Below are 20,840 nucleotides of genomic sequence, written 5' to 3' on the forward strand. Positions count from 1 at the left end.
CCGACGTCCATGCCCCGCAACGCGTGCGTGATGACATCACCAATCCGGCGGCAATACGATCCTTGGGGGAGAGGTGGGGGGCGGGGCTTGTGCGTGGTGACGACATTCTCAGCCGAAACGCGTGACGCACCTGCTCACGCTCGCCCCACTCTCCGCATGACGTCATGTTGTTGAAGCGCGGGTTGTTACGTCACGGGGCGCGATGATGACGTAGGACGCGCATCGGACGAGGCGCCGGGTCGGGATCGCGAGCGAGAGATTCGCCTCCCGCGCAGACGCACAGAGGCGGTAGAGACAGAGACACACGCACACAGAGACAGAGTCCCTCACACATTCGGTTTACATGCCTCATCCTCCTTCTCGTCGTCGTCGTTGTTGTTGTAAACAACTTGTTCAGTAACGCGCACTGACAGTAGCGACACGCCGGGTGTTGTTGTGGGTCGGCGTGTCCCCCACATTGAGGCTTCAGCCCCAGGAAGAGGTGGCTACAGACAGAGGAGTCGTACACGAGGTACAGACAGGAGCTGAGCTCCGTTCCGTGTCCCCCCGCACACGAAGGATCTCACTTCTTGTCCCATCGGTGCTGGCTGGCTTCACCACCATGGCTCCACGTCCGAACAGGAGTCGCACCGTCGTTGTAACAGGTTGGTGGTGGTGTCGCTTGCGTCCCTGTTGCTGATATTGCATTCTGCTTGTGTTCTTGCTGCTACGATATTCTTGCGTATAATGGCAAGACGTTCAGGAGATAAATACGCTTGCAACGACGAAGACGGCTTCGTGGAGAGAGGAGGAGGAGGGGAGTTTGTGTGATTTTGCTGTTTCTCCATTGAAGGATTGCTATGTGGCGCCATCAGAGTTGAATGACCACAATCGCGCTGTGGTTTGTCATTCATTTTCCATTCGTGAAGGAGATCCGCGCATCGGCCTGTCGATGTCCTGATGCCACTGATGGTACTGATGGTTCAAGTTAATTTATTAGGTATAGCCCTGTGAGCCATTCGCCTCTTGAATCGGGTGCAACCGCAACAAACAAAAAACATGAACAAAAAACATCTTAAAGTTAATATGTGACTAAGTGCAAACAGAAAATCCAAGAAAAGACAGCAAAATATTGCAGAAAAAACAGTCCCCCAGTCGGTGCCACTGTCCGGCAGCGTGCGCTGGACATCCTGGGATGGTGGAAGAGTGATCCCAGAAGGGGAATTGGAACTTGAGTCAAAATTGTTGAGGTCTTGGTTTATGGGTTCTAAGAACACGTGTCTCTGTGGATGTTTGGTGGCAGAATGTTTGCCAGAACAACACATAGATTTGAAGCTTTCGTGACTGCAAGGATTCATACTCTTGGGTTTTTTCGGTAAAGTCATGTAGGTAAAAAATAACAATAATAAAATGAAATAATAATAAATGAAAATAACTAAATTAAATCACGACGTTTCGGAAGCAACACAAGCCTCCGTCATCAGGTGTAACTGCTCCAGTAAAATTACAGTAATTTTACTAAAATTAAAATTGTACTAAAATTGCAATTTTACTAAAATTACTGTAATTTTACTGGAGCAGTTACACCTGATGACAGAGGCTTGTGTTGCTTCCGAAACATCGTGATTTAATTAAGTTATTTTCATTTATTATTATTTTATTTTATGATTATTATTATTTTTACCTACGTGACTTTACCGGAAAAAAACCTAAGAGCATAGAACAACACATCTTGGTTTTTTTTTATGTGGGGCTTGTCATAACAACCCCTATATATTTGAAGTGGGGTCAGTGCGCACAGGGTTCTACCACAGAAGGACACCACCCAGGGTGGAATTTCCTGCATGATTGTTCAGGTGGAGAACGCTTGTGGTGGTTTTGGAAGAATTTGGTCGATCTTCAGTGACGGAAATATGCCTCCCATAAAGTTTGATCAGCTGTCGGAGTATCTGCAGTGTTCTCGAGGTTTGTGCCCAGTGCATTAAGGACTGTCATTTGTATATACTGTATGAACTTGCAAGATTGTCGGGTCACTTAAATAGTTACGGTGCTCGAGAGAGGCTATTGTTGATATATCTGTTGTGGTTGTGTTTACCAGCAAGGTGTACCCTAAACGTGCAGTTGCTGAGCATCATGTCAATTAGGTGTGCCGTAGAACGCCAGCAGGCCATGACGCCAAACAGTGTCATAGGCAGCAGAGAGGTCAATCATTGCTGTGCCAGTTGTCTGTTGACGCTGCAAACCGGCTTCTCGGAGGGTGGTGAAGGCAATTCTTTGTTCGCAGCAGATATGGCCAGTTTGAAAGCCAAATCGTTTGGGAAGCAATGGGGGAAAGGATGGAATGCATGGCACGTTCCATCAGCTTGGAGGGATTGTGCCTGCCCTGTGTGTGGCGATTAATAGGATTGCAAGCCATTGTTGTCCATATAGTCCAGTGTTCTTTAGGAACCCACGACACAGGCCATCATATCCCGGTGTCTTGTACTTCGTGGCCCTGAGGGCCACTTAAGCGACAGTGTATGGTCTTGTTAGTGAAATTAAGGTAATGGTGAGTTGTTTCCAGACAGCTTGTTTGGTGAGTTTGTCCATATATATATTTGAGCAGGACAGCATGTAGGAGGCCACATCATTTGCTGTGGTTTTTAATTTCTGTGCTCTGTTGGTTTTCAGACAACTAGGTTCCAGAGGAGCTGCCAGGCTTTATGGCTGGAGTGAGTTAAATCCAAGTCTGCAGTGACGTCTTCCAAATGTTTTGTTTGTGAAGAGTTGAGGGACCCAGCATTGCGATGCCCTTATGGTCACCAGTTCTGATGATCTCTTTTAAGAGTCCTGTTTTTGGTTTCCAACATGGGATATAGCTTTCCTGATACCCTGTCGGGATGTAGTTTTATGTAGCAGTTGGCCTCCCAAAAGTTCCAACGCGCCTGTGGTTTTGAGGCTGATTCAATGTTTTAGAATTGGATAATCCATTTTTTACTTGGACCCCAAACTCCCACACCAGCACACTTTTCAAAAATATTTACAAGCAACAACCGCACTCAAAAAGTTACATTTGGACGAAAACACAAAGAAAACAGGTAAGTTGTAACCAGGCAATTGCAATCCAGAAACTTCAGTCGGTAGAGTATAACATGCACCACAGTCATGAGTGTCCGAGGGTGAATAACGATAACGCAGGCAAGTTTAGCATTTTCACTCAATAAAAAAAATGGAAAAATCACAGTTCCAAGTGCTAAATTCCCAGCAACAAGGACTCAGCTCCAGCTGATCAAACCCTGCATTGGCACAGACATTTTCTTTAAGGGGAGCAAAAAACCCAGCACCGGCAGCGCAACGACCAACGAGGAGTGACCGAAATGTATTCTTGGAACTTCGAGTTCCAGATCAAGATGACCACATCCTAGCCCTGACTCTGTTCCAATCTCACCCTAAACCAGTTCTCACATCTCAAGGGAAAAATACATGGATGAGGTATCCCTTGAGAAAAATTGCTGGAGGAAAATATATCTTTGTCATTGATTAGGCACTGGCGAAACATCATACTCAGATAGTAAATGTTGTGGATTGCTCTCCAACACACCCGTGTGCTGTACTAGTAACAAATTGGCATGTTCTGTTTATGTGACAAACCTTAATAAATGGTTGTGTCGGGTGGTGGTAGGTTTAACGACACATTTATATTAGCGTGATCTAACCCAAAAATCCTGTATTATGGATGATTAGTCACAGTTAATCTAACAGTCACCACTCAGTACTAAATCCAGTAAAACCATAACCCACTCCTGTGATATCCTATAGCACCAAGATAACTAGTAACATGAAAGATATTTAGACTTTCAGCTACTTCCCTAATACGTTACAACATGGTAACCCTGTGCCAGGTTACTGTTTGGAAACTTCACACACACATTAATGTTTGATATTAGACATAATTTAAATTCAGCACATTTTTTATTGAACATGTGTATTACCTGTTGATTTAATGTGCCTCGATTATCAAACATTTTCAATAGTTGAAAATAATGTATCAGGTATGTTATTATATGCAACAGATGTAATGTTTTATTCTTGAAAGTTATTTACTGTTTTAGATAATGAAATACGTTAAAGATGTCATTTAATGTCAATAATTTAGGACATTTTAAATGATTGTTCAATATTTTGTCGTTTATCGAACATTATAAATAATTGAACATGGCAACAAATATCGTGCCATAGACTAGCCTGCTGCAACTATGTTGTTTCTATAATTATGGGTTTTTCTGTCATTTAGAGATTCAGTATTGCTTGTTTATAGCATAGCAGCAGTTCATAAGTTACCCACATAATGGAATGCTTCACCATCCACATAATGATTAACTTTACACGTATACACTTAAACTCGTGTTTTTGAGCTCATGTGAGCCATATACAACGAAAAATTGCATTCTAGTTGCATAGCACTTCTAGCACTTGGGAGTCGTGAATTAAATATGGCGTTACATGGGCCACAGTTCTAATTGCTTTAATATTATTGGGGATAACTGCCATTGCAAACATTACACGTGTTAATACAATGGTCAAAAATTACTGTATATAGTACCATGAATGAAAACTCTGTCTTCATTAAGTCCACATGATTTCTGATGATTCCAGACGAGTGGGACATATCCCAGTGCGGCAGTTGCAAACTTTGGCGAATTTCCTAAATACTCGCACATCTGTCCACCCAGCAGTATAAATGGGTACACCACAATTAGTCGATCGAAGGGCAGCTTGTGGTGGGGGTAAAGTGGAGGTATTCTTACCTTTTCTAAGATATCTGACCAGTGTGGAAGAGTAGTGGTGTGAGCAAGAAAGTACAGGGCTGCACCTTTACCTAGAACATCTAGAACCAGCCACAGTTGCAGTTTAATATTTAGCAAGGCTCTGGTCGACAGGAGTATCCATCAAACTTTATTGAAGGAGTATCACCTGTTTGTGTTTGGGTGGCAGGAATTCATTTGTACCAAGATCTGGTGGTATTATGAACTTTATTACTGTAAAGTGCAGTTTTTATAGACCAAGGCTGACTGATATGTCCAGTTGGGTCTGTGGGAAAGGTGGCGACTGTAATAATCAAGTTGTTTAGTATTGTCAAATAACCTCCATGACTGACAGAGTGTAGGGAGGATCTACTGGACATCTGTGATAAAGAGCTTCATGACTCATCGGATTCTTCCAGTCTAAATACAGATTTTGACTTCAGCAAATGGATTGACTCAGGGCTGTAAATTATTATTTTAACCCGGTGTGAGTCCATTGGGTTGAGGTGGCTTCAAAAACCTGAAACCCAACATTTCCATCACGCAGGTATGACAAACTGTAAAATGTGTAATAAAGAACAGGAACATTTTTGCTGATGTCATAAGGAGCTCTCCTTCAGGTTTTTTTACTTTTGCGTAAAACTATACAGTAAATTTTCACTCATTCACTTGATAAAATTCCGCACAGTTGTACATTGGTCACGTAATAGTTGGATTAAACTCTAGAACACGTGCTCTCGAGAGAGGTGCAAGTGTGTTTTTTCAATTTAAACGGTAGGCAATCCATTGCGCTTTTACTGGGGATCTGACACTTAGAGCATGGAACATGTTAAGCAGACACTAACGGAGTGAGGGAGTGCAGTGGTGGAGTCCGTGCTCAAGTCCATGTGTTCATGCTTGTGTTACAGGGTTCGGTCCATTTCGAGAGCACAATGTAAATGCGAGTTGGGTGGCTGTGCAGGTATGTTTTTTAACTGCTCTTTCATATGTATGTATGTTGAACTTATTTCGCACCGTACATAGCCAGCCGTGCTAATCTAAGGAGTGGGGAAGGACAACAAACTAAACACACAAAAAAACGATATATATCACTATTGCGGGATTGTGAGACAGATGGTGCAGTGTGCTACGAACCCAGTCTCCTGAGTTTCGTTCCCGGCCATGGCTAACATCGCTGGTGAACGATATCTGAACAGCCCAGGACCAACGCGCCACCCGTTTACTAACCCGCTCTGACCAGCATAGTCAATGGTCAAACAACCCCCTTGAACGACACTGTGTGTGGAGGCTTCATCCGGCAGTGGATAGACAAATGCCCGTACATTCTATTTTTTATTCGTTATTTCAGAGTTATGTTATCAAGTACTATTTGACAAAAAAAAGCTTGTCAACCAGACCATCGTCACCTGTGTTTGCATCTGAACCACACTTACCAGTAAAATGAAACATTTACATTAAATTATTTTCACAAGTTACGACAAGCAAAATACGTTCTCTGGTGAAAACGACATGGACCACTGCAAGATAAAGATAAGGCATAGGTCACTTACATGTGGTACAGGCACCATAGTCCACATATCTATGCAATGCAGAAACTGAAAAGCAAAGTCTTCATCTGTGCTCCCCATGTTATGGTTACACAGGAGTTGGAGAAGCTGGGTCTGGGTGAGGACGTTGACCTGAAAGTGTTTGAGATCCCTGTGGAGTACCAGAAGGTGCAAGAGCTTGTGCCATCTATATGGAAGCTGCACAACCCCCAGGTATGTGTTTCTACACTCTCTTACAGTTCACTTTCACAATGCAAAACAATGCCAACTCAACTACCTGCCCACCAGGGATGTCATTTGTCTCCGAAGGACATTGGCAAATGAATTTGCAATTATAACTGAAAGCACGATGTTTGATTTCGAATAGTGTGTCTTCGCTATGGCATTAGAGGCATTATAATTGTTTTGCCAACCGTTGGACAGTGGGAGTTCTCTCTGCCCATGTTAGTGATCTGAGCTGTCTGCTCTTGCAGTTGACTTTATCAGTCTTCTAACAAAGTTAATCTTACTCTCGAACATTTTCCGGCTGTTTTTCTATTCCAGGGAGATGTGATTCATAGCAGTTGAATTCTTCCTTTTGGGGAAACTGTTCTGATGGCTGAATTGGTGACTGAGGCAGTTCTGCCAAAATGGCATTCTTAAAAGTTAGTACTTAATAAAAAGTTGCCATTGAACCACTGCCTCTTTAGATGCCTAATTACTGTAATTTCATAGCACATTTGAGTGCCTCGTATGCTGTAAATGCAGATAACCCAATTAATCATTCAGCAAAATAAGTATTTTTTTCCCAGCTGGCCAGTGTATATTCATTGCATGTTTGAAAGATTCCGTGTCACAGTTGACAGGCAAAGTCAGTAAATGCTTTAAACATTTTAACTGATTAAGAAAATCTGTACCTAGGATAGAGGTTTTTACACACATGTGTTTATTTCACTCGTGTCATGTTGTTTGTACCATATTCGCTTTCATCCACGAAAGACCACATCTTGGGCAATGCTAAACTTCTATTAAAGCTGTGAAAGTTGTTCACTCTGTAAATGCTACTTTTGCTTGTGGTTTGTCCAAACTCTGCTGCTACCCTACTTCCTTCCTCCAAAACACAACTCAACACCGACCACCTCCGCAGTTGATGGTTCACGTGGGGGTGTCGGGGGTGGCGCAAGCCGTCACGCTAGAGCAGTGTGGGAAGAACGTGGGCTATGTGGTGCTGGACAATGCACGCTGCTGTCCGGGCAGCCACTGCTGCGTGGAGGGAGGGCCAGAATGCCTCCATTCCAGGGTGAACATGGAGGCCGTGCGGGACAAGGTGCGCGCTCAGGGGCTCGAGCTGCAGCTTGCCGTGTCGGATGACGCAGGCAGGTAAGACACGGCCCGTTTGGTGGACAAGGGTCGCAAAGGGTTTGTGTTCATCAGTAGGTGATGGGTGTGCAGACATCGCCTTATCAAATGTGGAATAGATTTGCGATGTTGCAATACTTTATCCTCCATTTTATAAGATGCTCTGTAATGTAAGAAGCACCTTAATACTTTGTCTGCCATAAACAAAGTTATACAAATATGGTTACACACGGTGCTTTACAATACAAGGGAAAAAAAAGTGTCTATAATCCAGAGAATACAGTTGGAGTAATAATACCTTTCATCCAGGAAAACCTCACTAGGTTTTGAGACTTATTTAGACGGGTTCTGCATTGAGATGTTGGGCAAATTCCATTTATATGTGCTTGCCATGTGGTAAGAGATGGGAGTATCTGGAGAAAACCGAAACACATGAGAGGGTAGCACTAAAACGTCCACAAAATAAATTCAATAATATATTGATATATTTACATATTCTGGCTACCTCGGAGCCAGAGCTTACATTGCCCATACAATTACTAACCAAGGTCGAACCCCTGCTTATCTTCTGAGATCCAATTACATTGGGCAATTTTATCCCAAGTCAACTTTTGAGACTTGGGTTCAGATGCCATTGCTTTGATTAGCTGGTCTGTTTAAAAGCAATATGTGCAACGTCCTTGACAACACAGCATAGCTATACTTTTTTTTCTATCCTGTTAAAATATATTTGTGGGATCAGTATACATTGCTATAGAAAATGGCAGATTGTTGCTTTGTTGTCTACTTTGTGCGAGTTTTGATGCAAGGTCAGTAATTCACATTTATAATCCATAATAAAGTTTTTTACCTACGTGTTAAAACTCACGTTTACAATGTTGTGTTCATTATGAAATAATGCGTCATTTAATGTTTCGCATAATTATGAGTGTCCATAATCAGTTGTGATTAGGCCAGGTCCTGTGCCACAGCTGTTATAAGGGTGATGTCACAATTTTTAATTCCTAGAAATGCATAAGTGGCTCTCAGAATGTGTGCAGCGCACACAGATAAAATAAAGTCAGTAATTTTTTGCTCAACTGAGCATTCAAAAAAGCCTCCAAATCTTCATCAGTTATTTCCCTCTGTTGTGGGTTTCATTCCCTTGTTTCCAGCATGCAGGCGCAGCAACTAAAAATATCCTGTATCATTCCATATCTAGGGCAGCTCGGTGGCTTAGTTATTTGCACACTCCCCATTGAGCCAGTTTGCACGACGTTGAGAGTTCAATCATTGGTGCTGTCAAGAAAATTAGGTATAGAATTATCAACGCGCGATCGCTGCTGAAAAGTGTATGTTGATTCTTTTTTTTATTTAGTTTTTATGCAGAGGTCAATGTATGCCCTGGTCCTTGCCCAAATGGATTATTTGCAAGAAAATAAATATGCATTGACTCGACAACGTTCAATCTTTCTGGAGAATAATTGTATTTATAATGGATCTAAATGTGTCCCAAGATGCTGTACAAAAACAGGGGCAACATGCAGAATATATAACATCCATGTGCTCCCACTAGTTCTGCAGGCTGATGCATACATCTGCAATGAGGCAGTGTGGAAGACATTACCTGTGTGCACCTGCTTGTTTTGCTTGCAGGTACCTGTGCGACTACACCTACTACTATTCGCTGTACCTGAGCCATGGCAAGGCGACGTTTGTGCATGTACCCCCACTGGACAAGCCATATAGTGCTGAATTGCTGGGCCACGCTCTTAAGCTCATCGTGCAGGCCATGCTGGAGCAGTTGGATAATGTGCAGGAAAGCTGCCTTTAGCACAAGCACCACATTCCCATTTAATCACCCGCTTCTGAAAGCCTGCGTGTAAGAATCATGCCCATGCAACTTTGCTCTGTACACTCTGCCACCTTCGATCTGCAAAAGCAGGTTGAGCAATTGTGGCACCTATTCTTGTTTGCAAATACATGTTATATAACTGATTTGGTCGATGCAATTATTTTTCAGCAGCAGTAAATGGAACCAGGCCATTTAGTGCGCAGCAGGGCAATAATTTGATGCACCCTTATCTGTACTGACATGTCATTTGCATTGATTTTCTGTCAGCCTCATTAGAAAGTGTTTCTTATGTTCCTAAACAGACTTTGTTGATTTGTTTAGAATGATCAACCTAATACATTACTACGGAGCTGGTGCAAAACTGCAACTGAACTATCTTAATGTTTAAATCAAAGGTCTGCTTATCGATGAGCCATTAAACAATACCACAGCCTATAACTCCTTTGCAACCTACATCACAATGGGGCATTTAGCAAGCTACAGTTGTCAATATTTTTGCAACAATGGCTTATTTGATTAATAGTAACCTTTGGCTTAAAACTTTCGTGACTGCATGAATTCATATTCTTGGTTATTTCGGTAAAGTCCCATAGAAAATAAAATGAAATTAAAAATAATAAATTTAAAATAAAAGCAAAAACCCACGACGTTTAGATCGCAACACACGCGGTCTTCATCAGGTGGAGAGAAAAGAGGGGGCAAGCCTCCAAATGCAACTGCTTATAGGGTTCCCAAAGTGAGTGAGCGGGGGACGAAAGTTGGGAGGGCTGACTTGATTTGTGTTTTCTTGTCAACCTCTACCGTCAGCAGTCTGGATGTGTGTCGCCAGGTGCAATGCCTCCCCCCCCCATCTCTACCACCCCCTCTCCCCACTGGCTCTGCCAGTTGGGGGGTGGCACGTGCCCCCCCAATGATCCGATCGAAATCCCTAATTTCGAAGAACCAAAGAGTATGGATTCCTGCAGTCACGAAAGCTTCAAATCAAGATTGTCTACTCCTACATTACCACTGGCTGACTTACACCGCGCAGCTCTCGTCCCCCGCCCACTCACTTTGGAAACCCTTATAAGCAGTTGCATTTGGAGGCTTGCCCCCTCTTTTCTCTCTGCTTGATGAAGACCGCTTGTGTTGCGATCGAAACGTCGTGGGGTTTTCGCTTTATTTTCTATCTACGTGACCTTACCGAAAGAACCAAGAATATAATAGTAACCTGTTTTCACTGTAAACTTTGAAATTATATTTCGATTTAAAGCTTTCGTGACTGCAGGGATTCATATTATTGGTTCTTTCGGGAAAGTCACGTAGAAGGGAAATAATAATTGCTTTATGTTTATTATTTTATTATTTCCCTTCTACGTGACTTTACCGAAAGAACCAAGAATTTGAAATTATAATTATTTATCATTATTTCAACAGCATTCCCTGCCTCAATTTTAATTGAAAGGAAAATATAGGCTTTAGGTAACTTATTTTCAGATGGCACAGTAATTGTATTGTTTCAATAAACTTACATTAAACATGTGATTACTAGAAAAATCATTTTGGAAACTGAATACTTTTGCAAACTCAATGCCACAATGAAAATGTGTATGGTTAAAACTAAATGTTTTGATCTGTACAGAAAGGTTTGTATCTTTTTGTACAGAGTATAGTAAATTTACAATAGACATCAAAATGCAATATTTCAATGGATAGTTATATAACACTATACTTTTAAATTGTGAATTAAATAGCCAAATGGTATGAAAATTAAGATATTTTTCTCCAAGGCCAAAGAGTAACCTACATGTATTTAATTGTGCACACAATTGAATTATGCATTTGTTTACATATCTTCATGGCCATAGTAAAATACATCTGCTTGCACATGCATACAAATGATACCACATGCTACATCTGAGCACCTGCATGATTGAAATTGCTTCTTGAGCAGTTGAGGGATGTAAATGAGAATTAGCTGTTCCATTGGACTCCTTGCAGTGTAAACAGGTTGATTTCTTGGGTGTCCAAATACAAAACAGCTGATTAAAAAATAGACGAAACACCTCAAAAACATTATCTAGAAAAACTTAGATTTTGCAAGTATTGTAATTACATTTTGTCACTGAAGCACAATCGTTCACCTTAAAATGAATATTGGCAACAAATTGTTAGCATTTCATATTGAGCAATGACAATTTATTAAAAATGTACACTTGAGACATAAAAGATAATTGATTAGTCCAAATCCCAACATAAATGGACTGCATGCTTAAAGCCTAAATCATACTTATATTTTACAAACCGATGTCGAGATTAAAATGCAGAATTAATTTTTTTACCGCGAACAAGGATTCAAAAGCTGCAGTTCGAGAAAAGCATTTTTTACCAGGACTTTAATTGATATTCAACAAGTGGTGATTATAGATATTGTTGTTAGTTTTCTGTTGTAACATTTGATTCTAAAATTCTTAAGCACCATTTTACATGCTTGCACTTGGCAACTACTTCTAAAAGAAAGCATGTGGCCATGCAGACAGGTCTAATGCAGTCTCATAGGAAACTCATTTGTTTGGATATTATTCATATTTTAAAGTTGCATAGTAACGTATAAACATTGGATAGGTGCTCCAACTTACAATAAATAATTGATAGGTGGTATATTGATGGAGGCTCCGAAAGACACTGCATTATATTGAGTCTTTGTAAATGTTATAATTTATAGACAACATTCATAATGTAAAAATCATAAATATACACATTTTTCATCGTCTTTTCTTGCTGTACAGTTTTAACTGGACTTGGTCTTGTGGATACAAACACATTACTTCAATCGTAAACATTTCCCTTGGTTCCTCCAAGTGGTTTTTGTCTGCTGACAACAGCAGTGAATAGCGGTCGCCCTTTGATGCTCTCTGCAGAAGAGATTTTCTGTTTATTTGCCATTGATGGAGCCCTGTGGTTGAGGGTTTAAACAAAAGGAATATCTACATTTAATATTTGCAGTGTAAAAGTTGTGAATTATCTAATACGGCAGTTATATTGCCAATATTAGAATGTCACTGAAGTGCAGATTTGTGAATGTGTCCGTTATTATTGCATGTCACAAGCCTATTGCCATTCGTTTTACTTCATTGGCTTCAGAGTTAATCAAATGTTATATCTTAAAAGTGAATGAATAACAAAAACACTGTAAATACATGTCAAGTTCCAGGCTACTTAATTATAATTCAATGTGACATGCCTGCAAAAGTACAAAGGTGATTATCGTACTTGGAGAGCATGTCCAAGGTTTTCTGTGTAGACTTGGTTTTCTTGTGCTGAGCGCCGTACAGGATTGTTTGAACATCCAGACACTGATAAAAGCGAAACAAAGTATTATATGCCTAAAAAAATACGGTCTTGTTCAACTTCATGTCAATACTACATAAAATGGTGTTATAGTTATGATACTTTTTAAGGGATATTGCACCTAGTCTTCTTTCACTTGAATTGCATACTTTCCCAAATCATGGTCAAAATATATTGTCCCTACATAAGATGCTAAAACGCAGTAACAATTTACAACCTTTTGTCAATCCACTGCCTCCCCATGCCATGTAATCATCGTGGTTGTTAACCATAGTTCATGCTCCATAATAGTTAATGCTGGTAAATGAAGATTGAAGGTTGATGGCCAGGACCAGATTAGATATATTAAGTTTTACTGATATAAGCAAAGGTTGGGTATCAAACTCAAATGGGCAAATTCGTAGTACAGGGCATAAACCACTGCGCCACTACCGCACTACCAAATGTGTTTTTTATGAACATTACTTGCAAGGGAATGCTTTATGTGAATACTTAAGACCAACCCACTGCGAAATTTTGAGGAATCTGCACGTTATGCAATAGAAAGTAACATTCTGTGAAACTACAAAATCATATTTTTGATAACGTGATGATTACTATATTTCCCAATATTTCCCCTGCAAAGCTACCTTGTTGAGGTGTTTGTAAGCTTTTTCCAATTGGCCCTCGGCCATTCGGATTCCTCCCATGAGGTGGTGAGTCTCCGCCAGTTCCTTGCTGAACTCCCCAAACACAGACGCCTTGACATTCAGGGAGATTTGGAGCCTGACAATTGCTTCCTGTAGCAAATAGACAATTCCACCAGCAAAATAATGTGCTGCATCTTTTACATTTGACACGAGAAGACTATGGACCAGTGAGAGTTTACTTTTATCAAGCACTTTGGGATGTCATTAGTTTGCTTCATTGTGTACAGAAACCATGCGTGTCTTATTGCAATTTGTTGAGCGCTGTTGTATTTTTCAGTGATAAATGCTAAACTTCGATGTTAGATTTAATTTTTGAATTGCAAATATTGATATTGACAGGCCTTCGTTTAAATGTCTTAATGTTTGTGTTCTTATCTAATATTTACCCTCTACTATTATTAGAATATACTAATTTATCATGATGATCAGGGTCAAAAAATATGGTTACAGTATATATTAAATCGTTATTTTTTCAAATAAATGTTATTACATGAAAATCAGTCTTATCAGGTCTCGTACTGAAATTAAATGTGAACACTGCTAATTTGATCGTGAAAAACACGTTTTTGGCAACTGAGTAATCTGGCTTGTTTTCTGTAGGGTAATGCACGAATAGTAATGCAACTTTATACAAACGATTAGTGTAGTTTAGGTTACAATGACCCCCATTACAGACAAATGACACGGCTAATGGATTAATTTGTTCAACCTTGCTTGTTAAGTATTGAAGAGACTTCAGCTTTAGTAAATGTCCTTTCTGTATTGCCTAACATGAATGATTCCCAATTATAATAAGTTATTGGACAAACTGGCTGCAATTATGAGTGTTCTGTGCCATCTAAAGAAGTTGTGTAATGTACCTGATGTCTTTTGGCACGAACCAGTAGGTGGCAGAGATCATCTTGCACACAAAGCCACTCAGGACTGTCAGTTCCATACACCAGCTCATAGGAGTTCAGGCTCTCTACAAAGTATTTCTCAGCCAAGCCTGATGCAAACAATTGAAACAGTCAATGCATGTAAATAATTCCTGTGTTAAAACCTTCAACAATGCATTTTTGGGGTATGTAAAATGTTAACAAATATTGATGCATACCGTGGAACCTATCCCTTCTAATTCAGTAATTTTACCACAATTTCTGAAAGTAGAGCACACTTCTTTTGTATTTCACAATTTTAGTCCTGCTCAGGTGCTTGGCACAAGTACATGAAAGTAGAAAAGCTTGAGGAGCCATGTCATAACTATTCTTTGAACCCTATATCCATATATCTAAGTATGATGAGTGAAATGAACACGTGCCTGAGCTCTGAAAGAGGCAGTATGGTAAAAGCAATAACAGATGGTGCACACGGATGATTTGCTAGTCAACTTCGATCTACTGTACAGGAGACGTTAGCCTCCTGTACAGTACATTTGTACACTGTTGCCAACACAATCTGTTCATGTTTAGTGGACCACATAGCCTACTTATTGCAATGCAATGGCTTCCAACTTAAAGGACTGAGGCAGTTCTTATCTGTTTACAGCCCTGGGCCAGGGGTGGGAATTCTGCATTCCTTTGGCCGGAGCATGTCTGTTGATCCCATGACTCCTATTTGCATTCCACGAAGTGGTATTCATTTTATTGACTTCACGGACAGTGAAATTCCCCCAATCAATAAAACTGCACGTGCTGCCCCATTTATGTACGTAATCTTTAAATGTTACATTATGCTTTTAAATAAAGCAATGAAAAACACTAACACACCAACACTGTTCACTTTGAGAATGTATTCGGCCTACCCTCAAACTCTTCATCTTTGGCCGCTGCACATGCCTTGGCCATGATGTGAGCCGTCTCTGCTGCCTCCTTGCTGTCGGTGGTGTAAGAGGCCAGCGCAATGGAGTGAGCCTGCAGTGCATCCAGTATGTGTACATGAGGCTCACTTCGGTGAATGCTTTTCATTATGAATGACACGCAAATTTCATTTCACTATTTTTCAGCTTGCAGCTAAGACGCATGAACCATCATGCAGTGCCATTCTTTACAGAGCCATTATGAGGTACAGCTTTTGTGGAAGTATTGTGGGAAAAAAAGAGATGGTGGGAAAAGTTCACATTGGCCGAGATGCTGCCTTTAAAATAACCATCCATTGAGAGAACAAATGACAAACCATATTAAGTCCATTGTGAATAAAAAATAAAAAATACTTAAGGGCTCACTCGATATTTAATCCAGCAATTTGAATGCATGCTATCTACGGGTCAAGATGCCCCAAGCTGGAACTCTTGAAAGCTTCGAAGTGAGCACAGTACAGCCGTGACTTGCCTGCAGAAGGTTCTCGATTGTCTGCTGGTGGTTCTGCCGTGCGTCCTCTGCATGGGCCAGATCCTGGTAGGCTGGGATCAGCTCAGGGCTGTCCTCCCCAACTGACAACTGCAGTAGTTTCAGTGTCTTCTGCAGTTGCTCAACTGCCAGAGCTGGCTTCTCCTGTTGTATGGACAATCTGATGGCAGCCAAGCACACACCAAGCAGATGTGCAGCCACTAAAATGAGATAGCCTAGTGCTCACCTTCAAATTCACTTTTATAATTGAAGTCTAGACAAGTGTGTATCATTCAATACTAGCTCTTTTCACAGAACAATCAAAACATCTGCAATACAATGCATTCATGCCTCTACTGTAAGCAATTTTACGAGGATAACAATTACAATAGATTAGCTAAATAATGCTAAAATAAAAACACATGAAATTAAATTACTTACTGTACCTTAGTTTCCAATATATCAAAAACCTAATTTATTGCCTCTTTAAAATTGTTGATTTCATATGGATCGTTTATTTATAATGTTATTTACATGGTTATCAATTATAGTAAGGACGTCTTATATATGCAATGCATCTCTGACCTAGATAAACGTATCATCCACAGGTGAATCAAACCAAGCATACCATGGACAAAATGTCCAACGGCTTGCATACATAATGGATTCAAATTATTCCTACCAAAGCTTGATTTTAAACCGGAGACATATATGGTTGCATTCCCAGTAATCTGTAAATGGGATTTAACATTCTGATTCTATTAAGCCATCTAATTTAAAAAGTTACTTGTGGTGATATCATTTGTTCTCCATGGGACAGCACCTGCCCAAGGCTTGTGTGACTTCCAGGTCCATCTCCCCCTGTTCTCTCTCCAGCACCATCCCTGTCTTTGACAGCTCATTTGCAATCTGCTCTGCCCTAAGCAGGCATTGTTCTGCCTCTTTCAAAGTGATGCTTGTCAAGAAGTCATGTGCATTAGAATATTGTACAAACACATTCTTATGCTCACAAAATCAGATATTTGAAGGATTGGTTATTTTAAATGTATGCAAATTATCCGCTGTTACATTTCAGCTAATGGAGCAATGTTGTACACATTTTGACAATTTAAAACAAAAAGATGATCAAAACAAATGTTTTTTTTATCATAACAATTCATGGAATTGCTAGGCGGGGGGTGAATCATTACGTTTTTTTATATGTTTTTTATATGTAAAAGTATTAATTTTACATAAATATATACCACGCTATTTCCCGGTTCCATATCGAAAAAAGAATCACTTTCAAAATGTACATAACAAAAGAAATTACAACATCAACATAGAAAAGCCTTTGCAAAGAGACCTTTGTTTACCAGACAACATTTAGTCATGCAAGGGGTAAACCTTCACAGAGATCCGTTAAAGGTTCAGTACAATACTTGTGGTTCCATACGGGAGTTTGCTGCACAATGGAAAGGATATTTTTTTAGATGAGTGTTGGCCTTTCCCAGCGTGCAGTAGATTGTGAAGAGAGTTTTGAGTATGTTGGTGCGCTCTCCCGGTGACGAGGGACTGTGAGGCGCTGTCAACATGATCGCCTGGCCTGTTTCACAGTGCAGCTTTGCTTGCAGTGCCAGGCCTGGAGTTGAGGGAGAAGAGGGTGAGCAGGGTGTGATAAAAGTTAACACATTACATCAAAATGTTTGTTATTATAGATCGCCTATGTTGATGAGCCACATTTACATTTGATTTTGTTAATGGCTTGTTTTTTGGTGTACACAGTAAATCAAGAACCGTCTAAGCTGTATCAATTAATCTAGATGATAAGTAGAAAAGATGTTTAACTTTTAATCAAAGCTGGGATGCCCTATCAACAAAAAATGCAAAATGATACAAGTCATAAATGATCTCAGCTATTAAAACATAAGTGGCAGTTAATATCCTACATCAATTTTTCTCTGTATTTTACGCGTGATGCATATGTTTGACCATTAGTCCCAAAGTCTGGTTTGACCACCGGAATGTGAATTTGTAGTTGTTGCTCTGCATCTACATCCGCCATACGAAAGAAGAAAAAGTCCCAAAGTATCTCACCTCTCAGGCTTAGATAACCATGAGCCAGGTTGGCATAAGCTTGTGCCACCTGCCAGTGCTCATCTCCAAAAACAATTCGACTCAGAGCCACACACCGTATTAGCTCCGTCATAGCTTCTGGTATCTGTGCATATACATACACCCCAATAAACAAATTGCAAAAAGTTTATGGATTTATAATCAGCATGAAGATAATGTAAAAGCATCACATTTCTTTCAGTAATATTCTTTATCACTCCACTTAAACATAATTACACACAACTTTTTACGAGGCGACACTGGTTGAATCATAATGTAACATAACTAATCACTACGTGGCATTTATTGTAATACTAATATCATGTGTTTAACTAGGAAAGCACGAGTCTCACATTTTTCAGGATGGTGTTGCACTGGAACGTTTGAACACTTTTCTTTGATCGAGTATTGTTAATGTTGGAATAAACTGGTATACCCAGAGCAAACCATCACATATGAGGGAATAAACACTCAAAGGTTCACAATGGTGGGCCATGAATACATTTGATGAATTGTCACTTTGCAACCAAGTGGATTTGGGAGTTTCACAAATCTGAGTGATCAAACAACCCTCGCCTCAGAGACACTGATGACACGTGTGTACTGTAGACCACTCTTGGCATGCATAAAATAAAATGATTGTCTGCCGTTCGGAACACAACCTATATATATTCACACCAGCACTATAAATATCTAAAACATTGGCAAATAATACTGTTGGGTACTTAGAATGCTACCTGTTTGTTTCTCATGTGTGCCTCTGCCATTTTCGTGGCGATGGGCAGTTTGTCCTCAGGAGGGGAATGCCATTCGCCAGACGTGAAGTCGCCACCCCTTTTCCTCCGCCTCCTCTCTCTGGCGCTGCCACTGGGTCTCGTCGACGGAGTTTCTGTGTGATCGCTGGAGTGGCTGCTGTTGAGGCTGACAAGAAATAAGTCTTGGATAACTCAAGATGTTTGTTATTCACACAGTTGTGTTCAATGCGAGTGCACTGCTGTCAAGTGGCATAGGATCGTCGGCACACCCCAGGATGCAATACATGAAATGTGGTCTCGTATCCATTTCTTTGTGACCGGGTATAACTGGACCCTCTCTGTGGACCCCAGTGCAGTTGCACCGCCTGCACATTGACATCAACGCAGCTATGGTATAGTTGTTTGCAAGTGTTTAACTCTACGGTACATACATGGGTTGTTGAGGTAGTTCTTTTATGAGACACACATGAGCTTGCCCGCTATGAAAACCACTCTGACTACGGGATACAGAACATTGTGGCCTTGTGGGACAATTTTTAGGTATGCACAAGGGCTTTGGCGGTAGACACCACGACACAAACCACTGACAACTGAGGCGTAATCTAGACGACACGGTGTTGGTCAACGCAAAGATACACTCGTGGGGTGGGGGAAGCGGACAAGAGGAATCCTGAAGTGTCCAAGACTCCACATGCTGGGGAGGTGAATGCTCGAGTCTCTGACTGGGTAAACATGAACAACTATTTCTAACTAGAGCAGTGTTCTTCATTGCAAGGTCCGCTGTCCACTGGAGGCTTTTAGTGCGCCCCCCCCCCCCCCCCCGACAATACGCAAGTGCGAAAACTCCCCTTGCAGGCGGTGTGACGGCCCTCACCCCGATATCTTAAGGGGCCATACATTGAGTACGTAGGCCAACATCTGTCAAAACTTGACCCCTCTCTCCCGGTACGCACGCGTACTTTTAACACCCCACCTGCGTGCGTACGTACACTTGACGCACCCCCCCCCGAATCCTATAGCACGGCCGATATTTAATCCACGCAGAAACGATCAAAAATTAATAATATTAACGCGTTTAAGTCAACAGTCCACCGCCGGACTAGCCAATGTAGACAAATTATTATCGAGGCTTCACCCACCCCCCTTGTTTCCTATGCGCACATTGTCAGTAGACCCCCTCATACGCAAGTAGCTACGCATTTGGTTTAACCCTCCTCCTCCTCCCTCGCGTACTAAGTGGATGGCCCCGAACGGCGAAAGTGCCTTCCACCCCTGAACATTATTAAACAACACCCGCTCCAGAGGTCGATCCTCAAGCATGTCTCGGTGCCGGGGAAGGAGACGAGAAGATCCGGGTGAAATGTGAAGCTAATGTCCCCCCCCTCCCGAGTCGCTAGAAGGTGAGGAGGATGAGGAGGATGAGGAACCCAGCCTCGTCGTCCGCCGCCTCATCTCCTCACTTCTCGTCGGCGGCTCCGTCCGCCTCGTCCCAGCGACCGCTCGGCACCTCCAGCACGAAGGGCCTGCGAGCATCGCCATCGCTTCCACCGTTACTCGTAGCCATTTGTAGTCGACGATAACCCGAGGCCACAACGACGACTATCAGTAGCGATGGTAGTAAATTTACACGACTGTTATTGTTATTTTCAGCAGCCACCGGTGATTCACGACTCGGGCCTAGGCCGAAGGGCGCCGGTGTCTGTCCGGAGTTCAAAACACGCGTCCGATTTAAATTACACGGGATCTGAAATTAGTATAGGTAAAAAAAAACAAGACGGAGTGATCTATCCGCACGTTATCGCGAAGATAAATTAAGCGCGTTAACTATTTTGTTAATTTTGAGGTAAATAACAACAGGCCGCTGTGACCAGAGCTGCCGAGGAGCGGGTTACCAGGGCGACGGAGTCACCACGGGTCGTCGAGAGGAGACACAAGCACGAAACGCGCTTTTAAAATATTCAGTCGACCACAGCATTGTCGTGTTTCTTGGTTCATATTCTTGGTTACTCTTAGGTTTTTTCGGTAAAGTCACGTAGGTAAAAAATAAAGAATAAAATAATATATATTTTTTCTATTATATAAAAAAAGGAAAAAATACATATTTTATTATTATTCATTTTTAGGAAAAAAATTATATATTTTTTCAGATATTTGTATTTTTTCTTATTATTTTATTATTATTAT

General features: G+C 41.2%; 2 protein-coding genes across 3 annotated transcripts; one reads left to right on the top strand and one right to left on the bottom strand.

Annotated features, from left to right (window-relative positions):
* The first annotated feature begins 206 nt into the window (after nt 1-206).
* On the top strand, nt 207-14,007 carry PGPEP1 (pyroglutamyl-peptidase I). 2 transcript variants are annotated; one of them, XM_061553700.1, is made up of 5 exons: nt 207-644; nt 5,672-5,724; nt 6,407-6,523; nt 7,437-7,669; nt 9,284-14,007. In XM_061553700.1, exons 1-5 carry the CDS (start codon nt 602-604, stop codon nt 9,459-9,461), a joined length of 624 nt encoding a protein of 207 aa, XP_061409684.1. In that variant the 5' UTR covers nt 207-601; the 3' UTR covers nt 9,462-14,007. The 2 variants fall into 2 exon arrangements, with proteins under 2 accessions (XP_061409684.1, XP_061409685.1); XM_061553701.1 differs by lacking the exon at nt 5,672-5,724.
* TTC23 (tetratricopeptide repeat domain 23) lies at nt 11,351-20,584 on the bottom strand. Its single transcript, XM_061553699.1, has 11 exons — nt 20,117-20,584; nt 18,639-18,822; nt 17,884-18,007; nt 17,272-17,428; nt 16,631-16,756; nt 15,811-15,988; nt 15,285-15,393; nt 14,362-14,489; nt 13,442-13,591; nt 12,735-12,817; nt 11,351-12,417 (listed from the first exon to the last, which is right to left on the bottom strand). The coding sequence occupies exons 1-11, from the start codon at nt 20,218-20,220 to the stop codon at nt 12,291-12,293; spliced, it is 1,470 nt and encodes a 489-aa protein (XP_061409683.1). The 5' UTR covers nt 20,221-20,584; the 3' UTR covers nt 11,351-12,290.
* Between the last annotated feature and the right edge of the window lie 256 nt (nt 20,585-20,840).

The sequence above is a fragment of the Lethenteron reissneri genome, chromosome 18 (assembly GCF_015708825.2).
Source record: "Lethenteron reissneri isolate LAM-NWPU_2019-01 chromosome 18, ASM1570882v1, whole genome shotgun sequence".
In the NCBI taxonomy this organism is placed as follows: Eukaryota; Metazoa; Chordata; class Hyperoartia; order Petromyzontiformes; family Petromyzontidae; genus Lethenteron; species Lethenteron reissneri.

Coding starts and splice junctions, on each gene's coding strand:
- PGPEP1 (XM_061553700.1), top strand. CDS start 602: ATGGCTCCACGTCCGAACAGGAGTCGCACCGTCGTTGTAACAG. Junction 645..5,671: donor TCGCACCGTCGTTGTAACAG/GTTGGTGGTGGT, acceptor CTTGTGTTACAG/GGTTCGGTCCATTTCGAGAG. Junction 7,670..9,283: donor GTGTCGGATGACGCAGGCAG/GTAAGACACGGC, acceptor TTTTGCTTGCAG/GTACCTGTGCGACTACACCT.
- TTC23 (XM_061553699.1), bottom strand. CDS start 20,220: ATGGCTACGAGTAACGGTGGAAGCGATGGCGATGCTCGCAGGCCCTTC. Junction 17,429..17,883: donor TGGTTATCTAAGCCTGAGAG/GTGAGATACTTT, acceptor CCTCAACTCCAG/GCCTGGCACTGCAAGCAAAG. Junction 16,757..17,271: donor GCCAACACTCATCTAAAAAA/ATATCCTTTCCA, acceptor GACAAGCATCAC/TTTGAAAGAGGCAGAACAAT.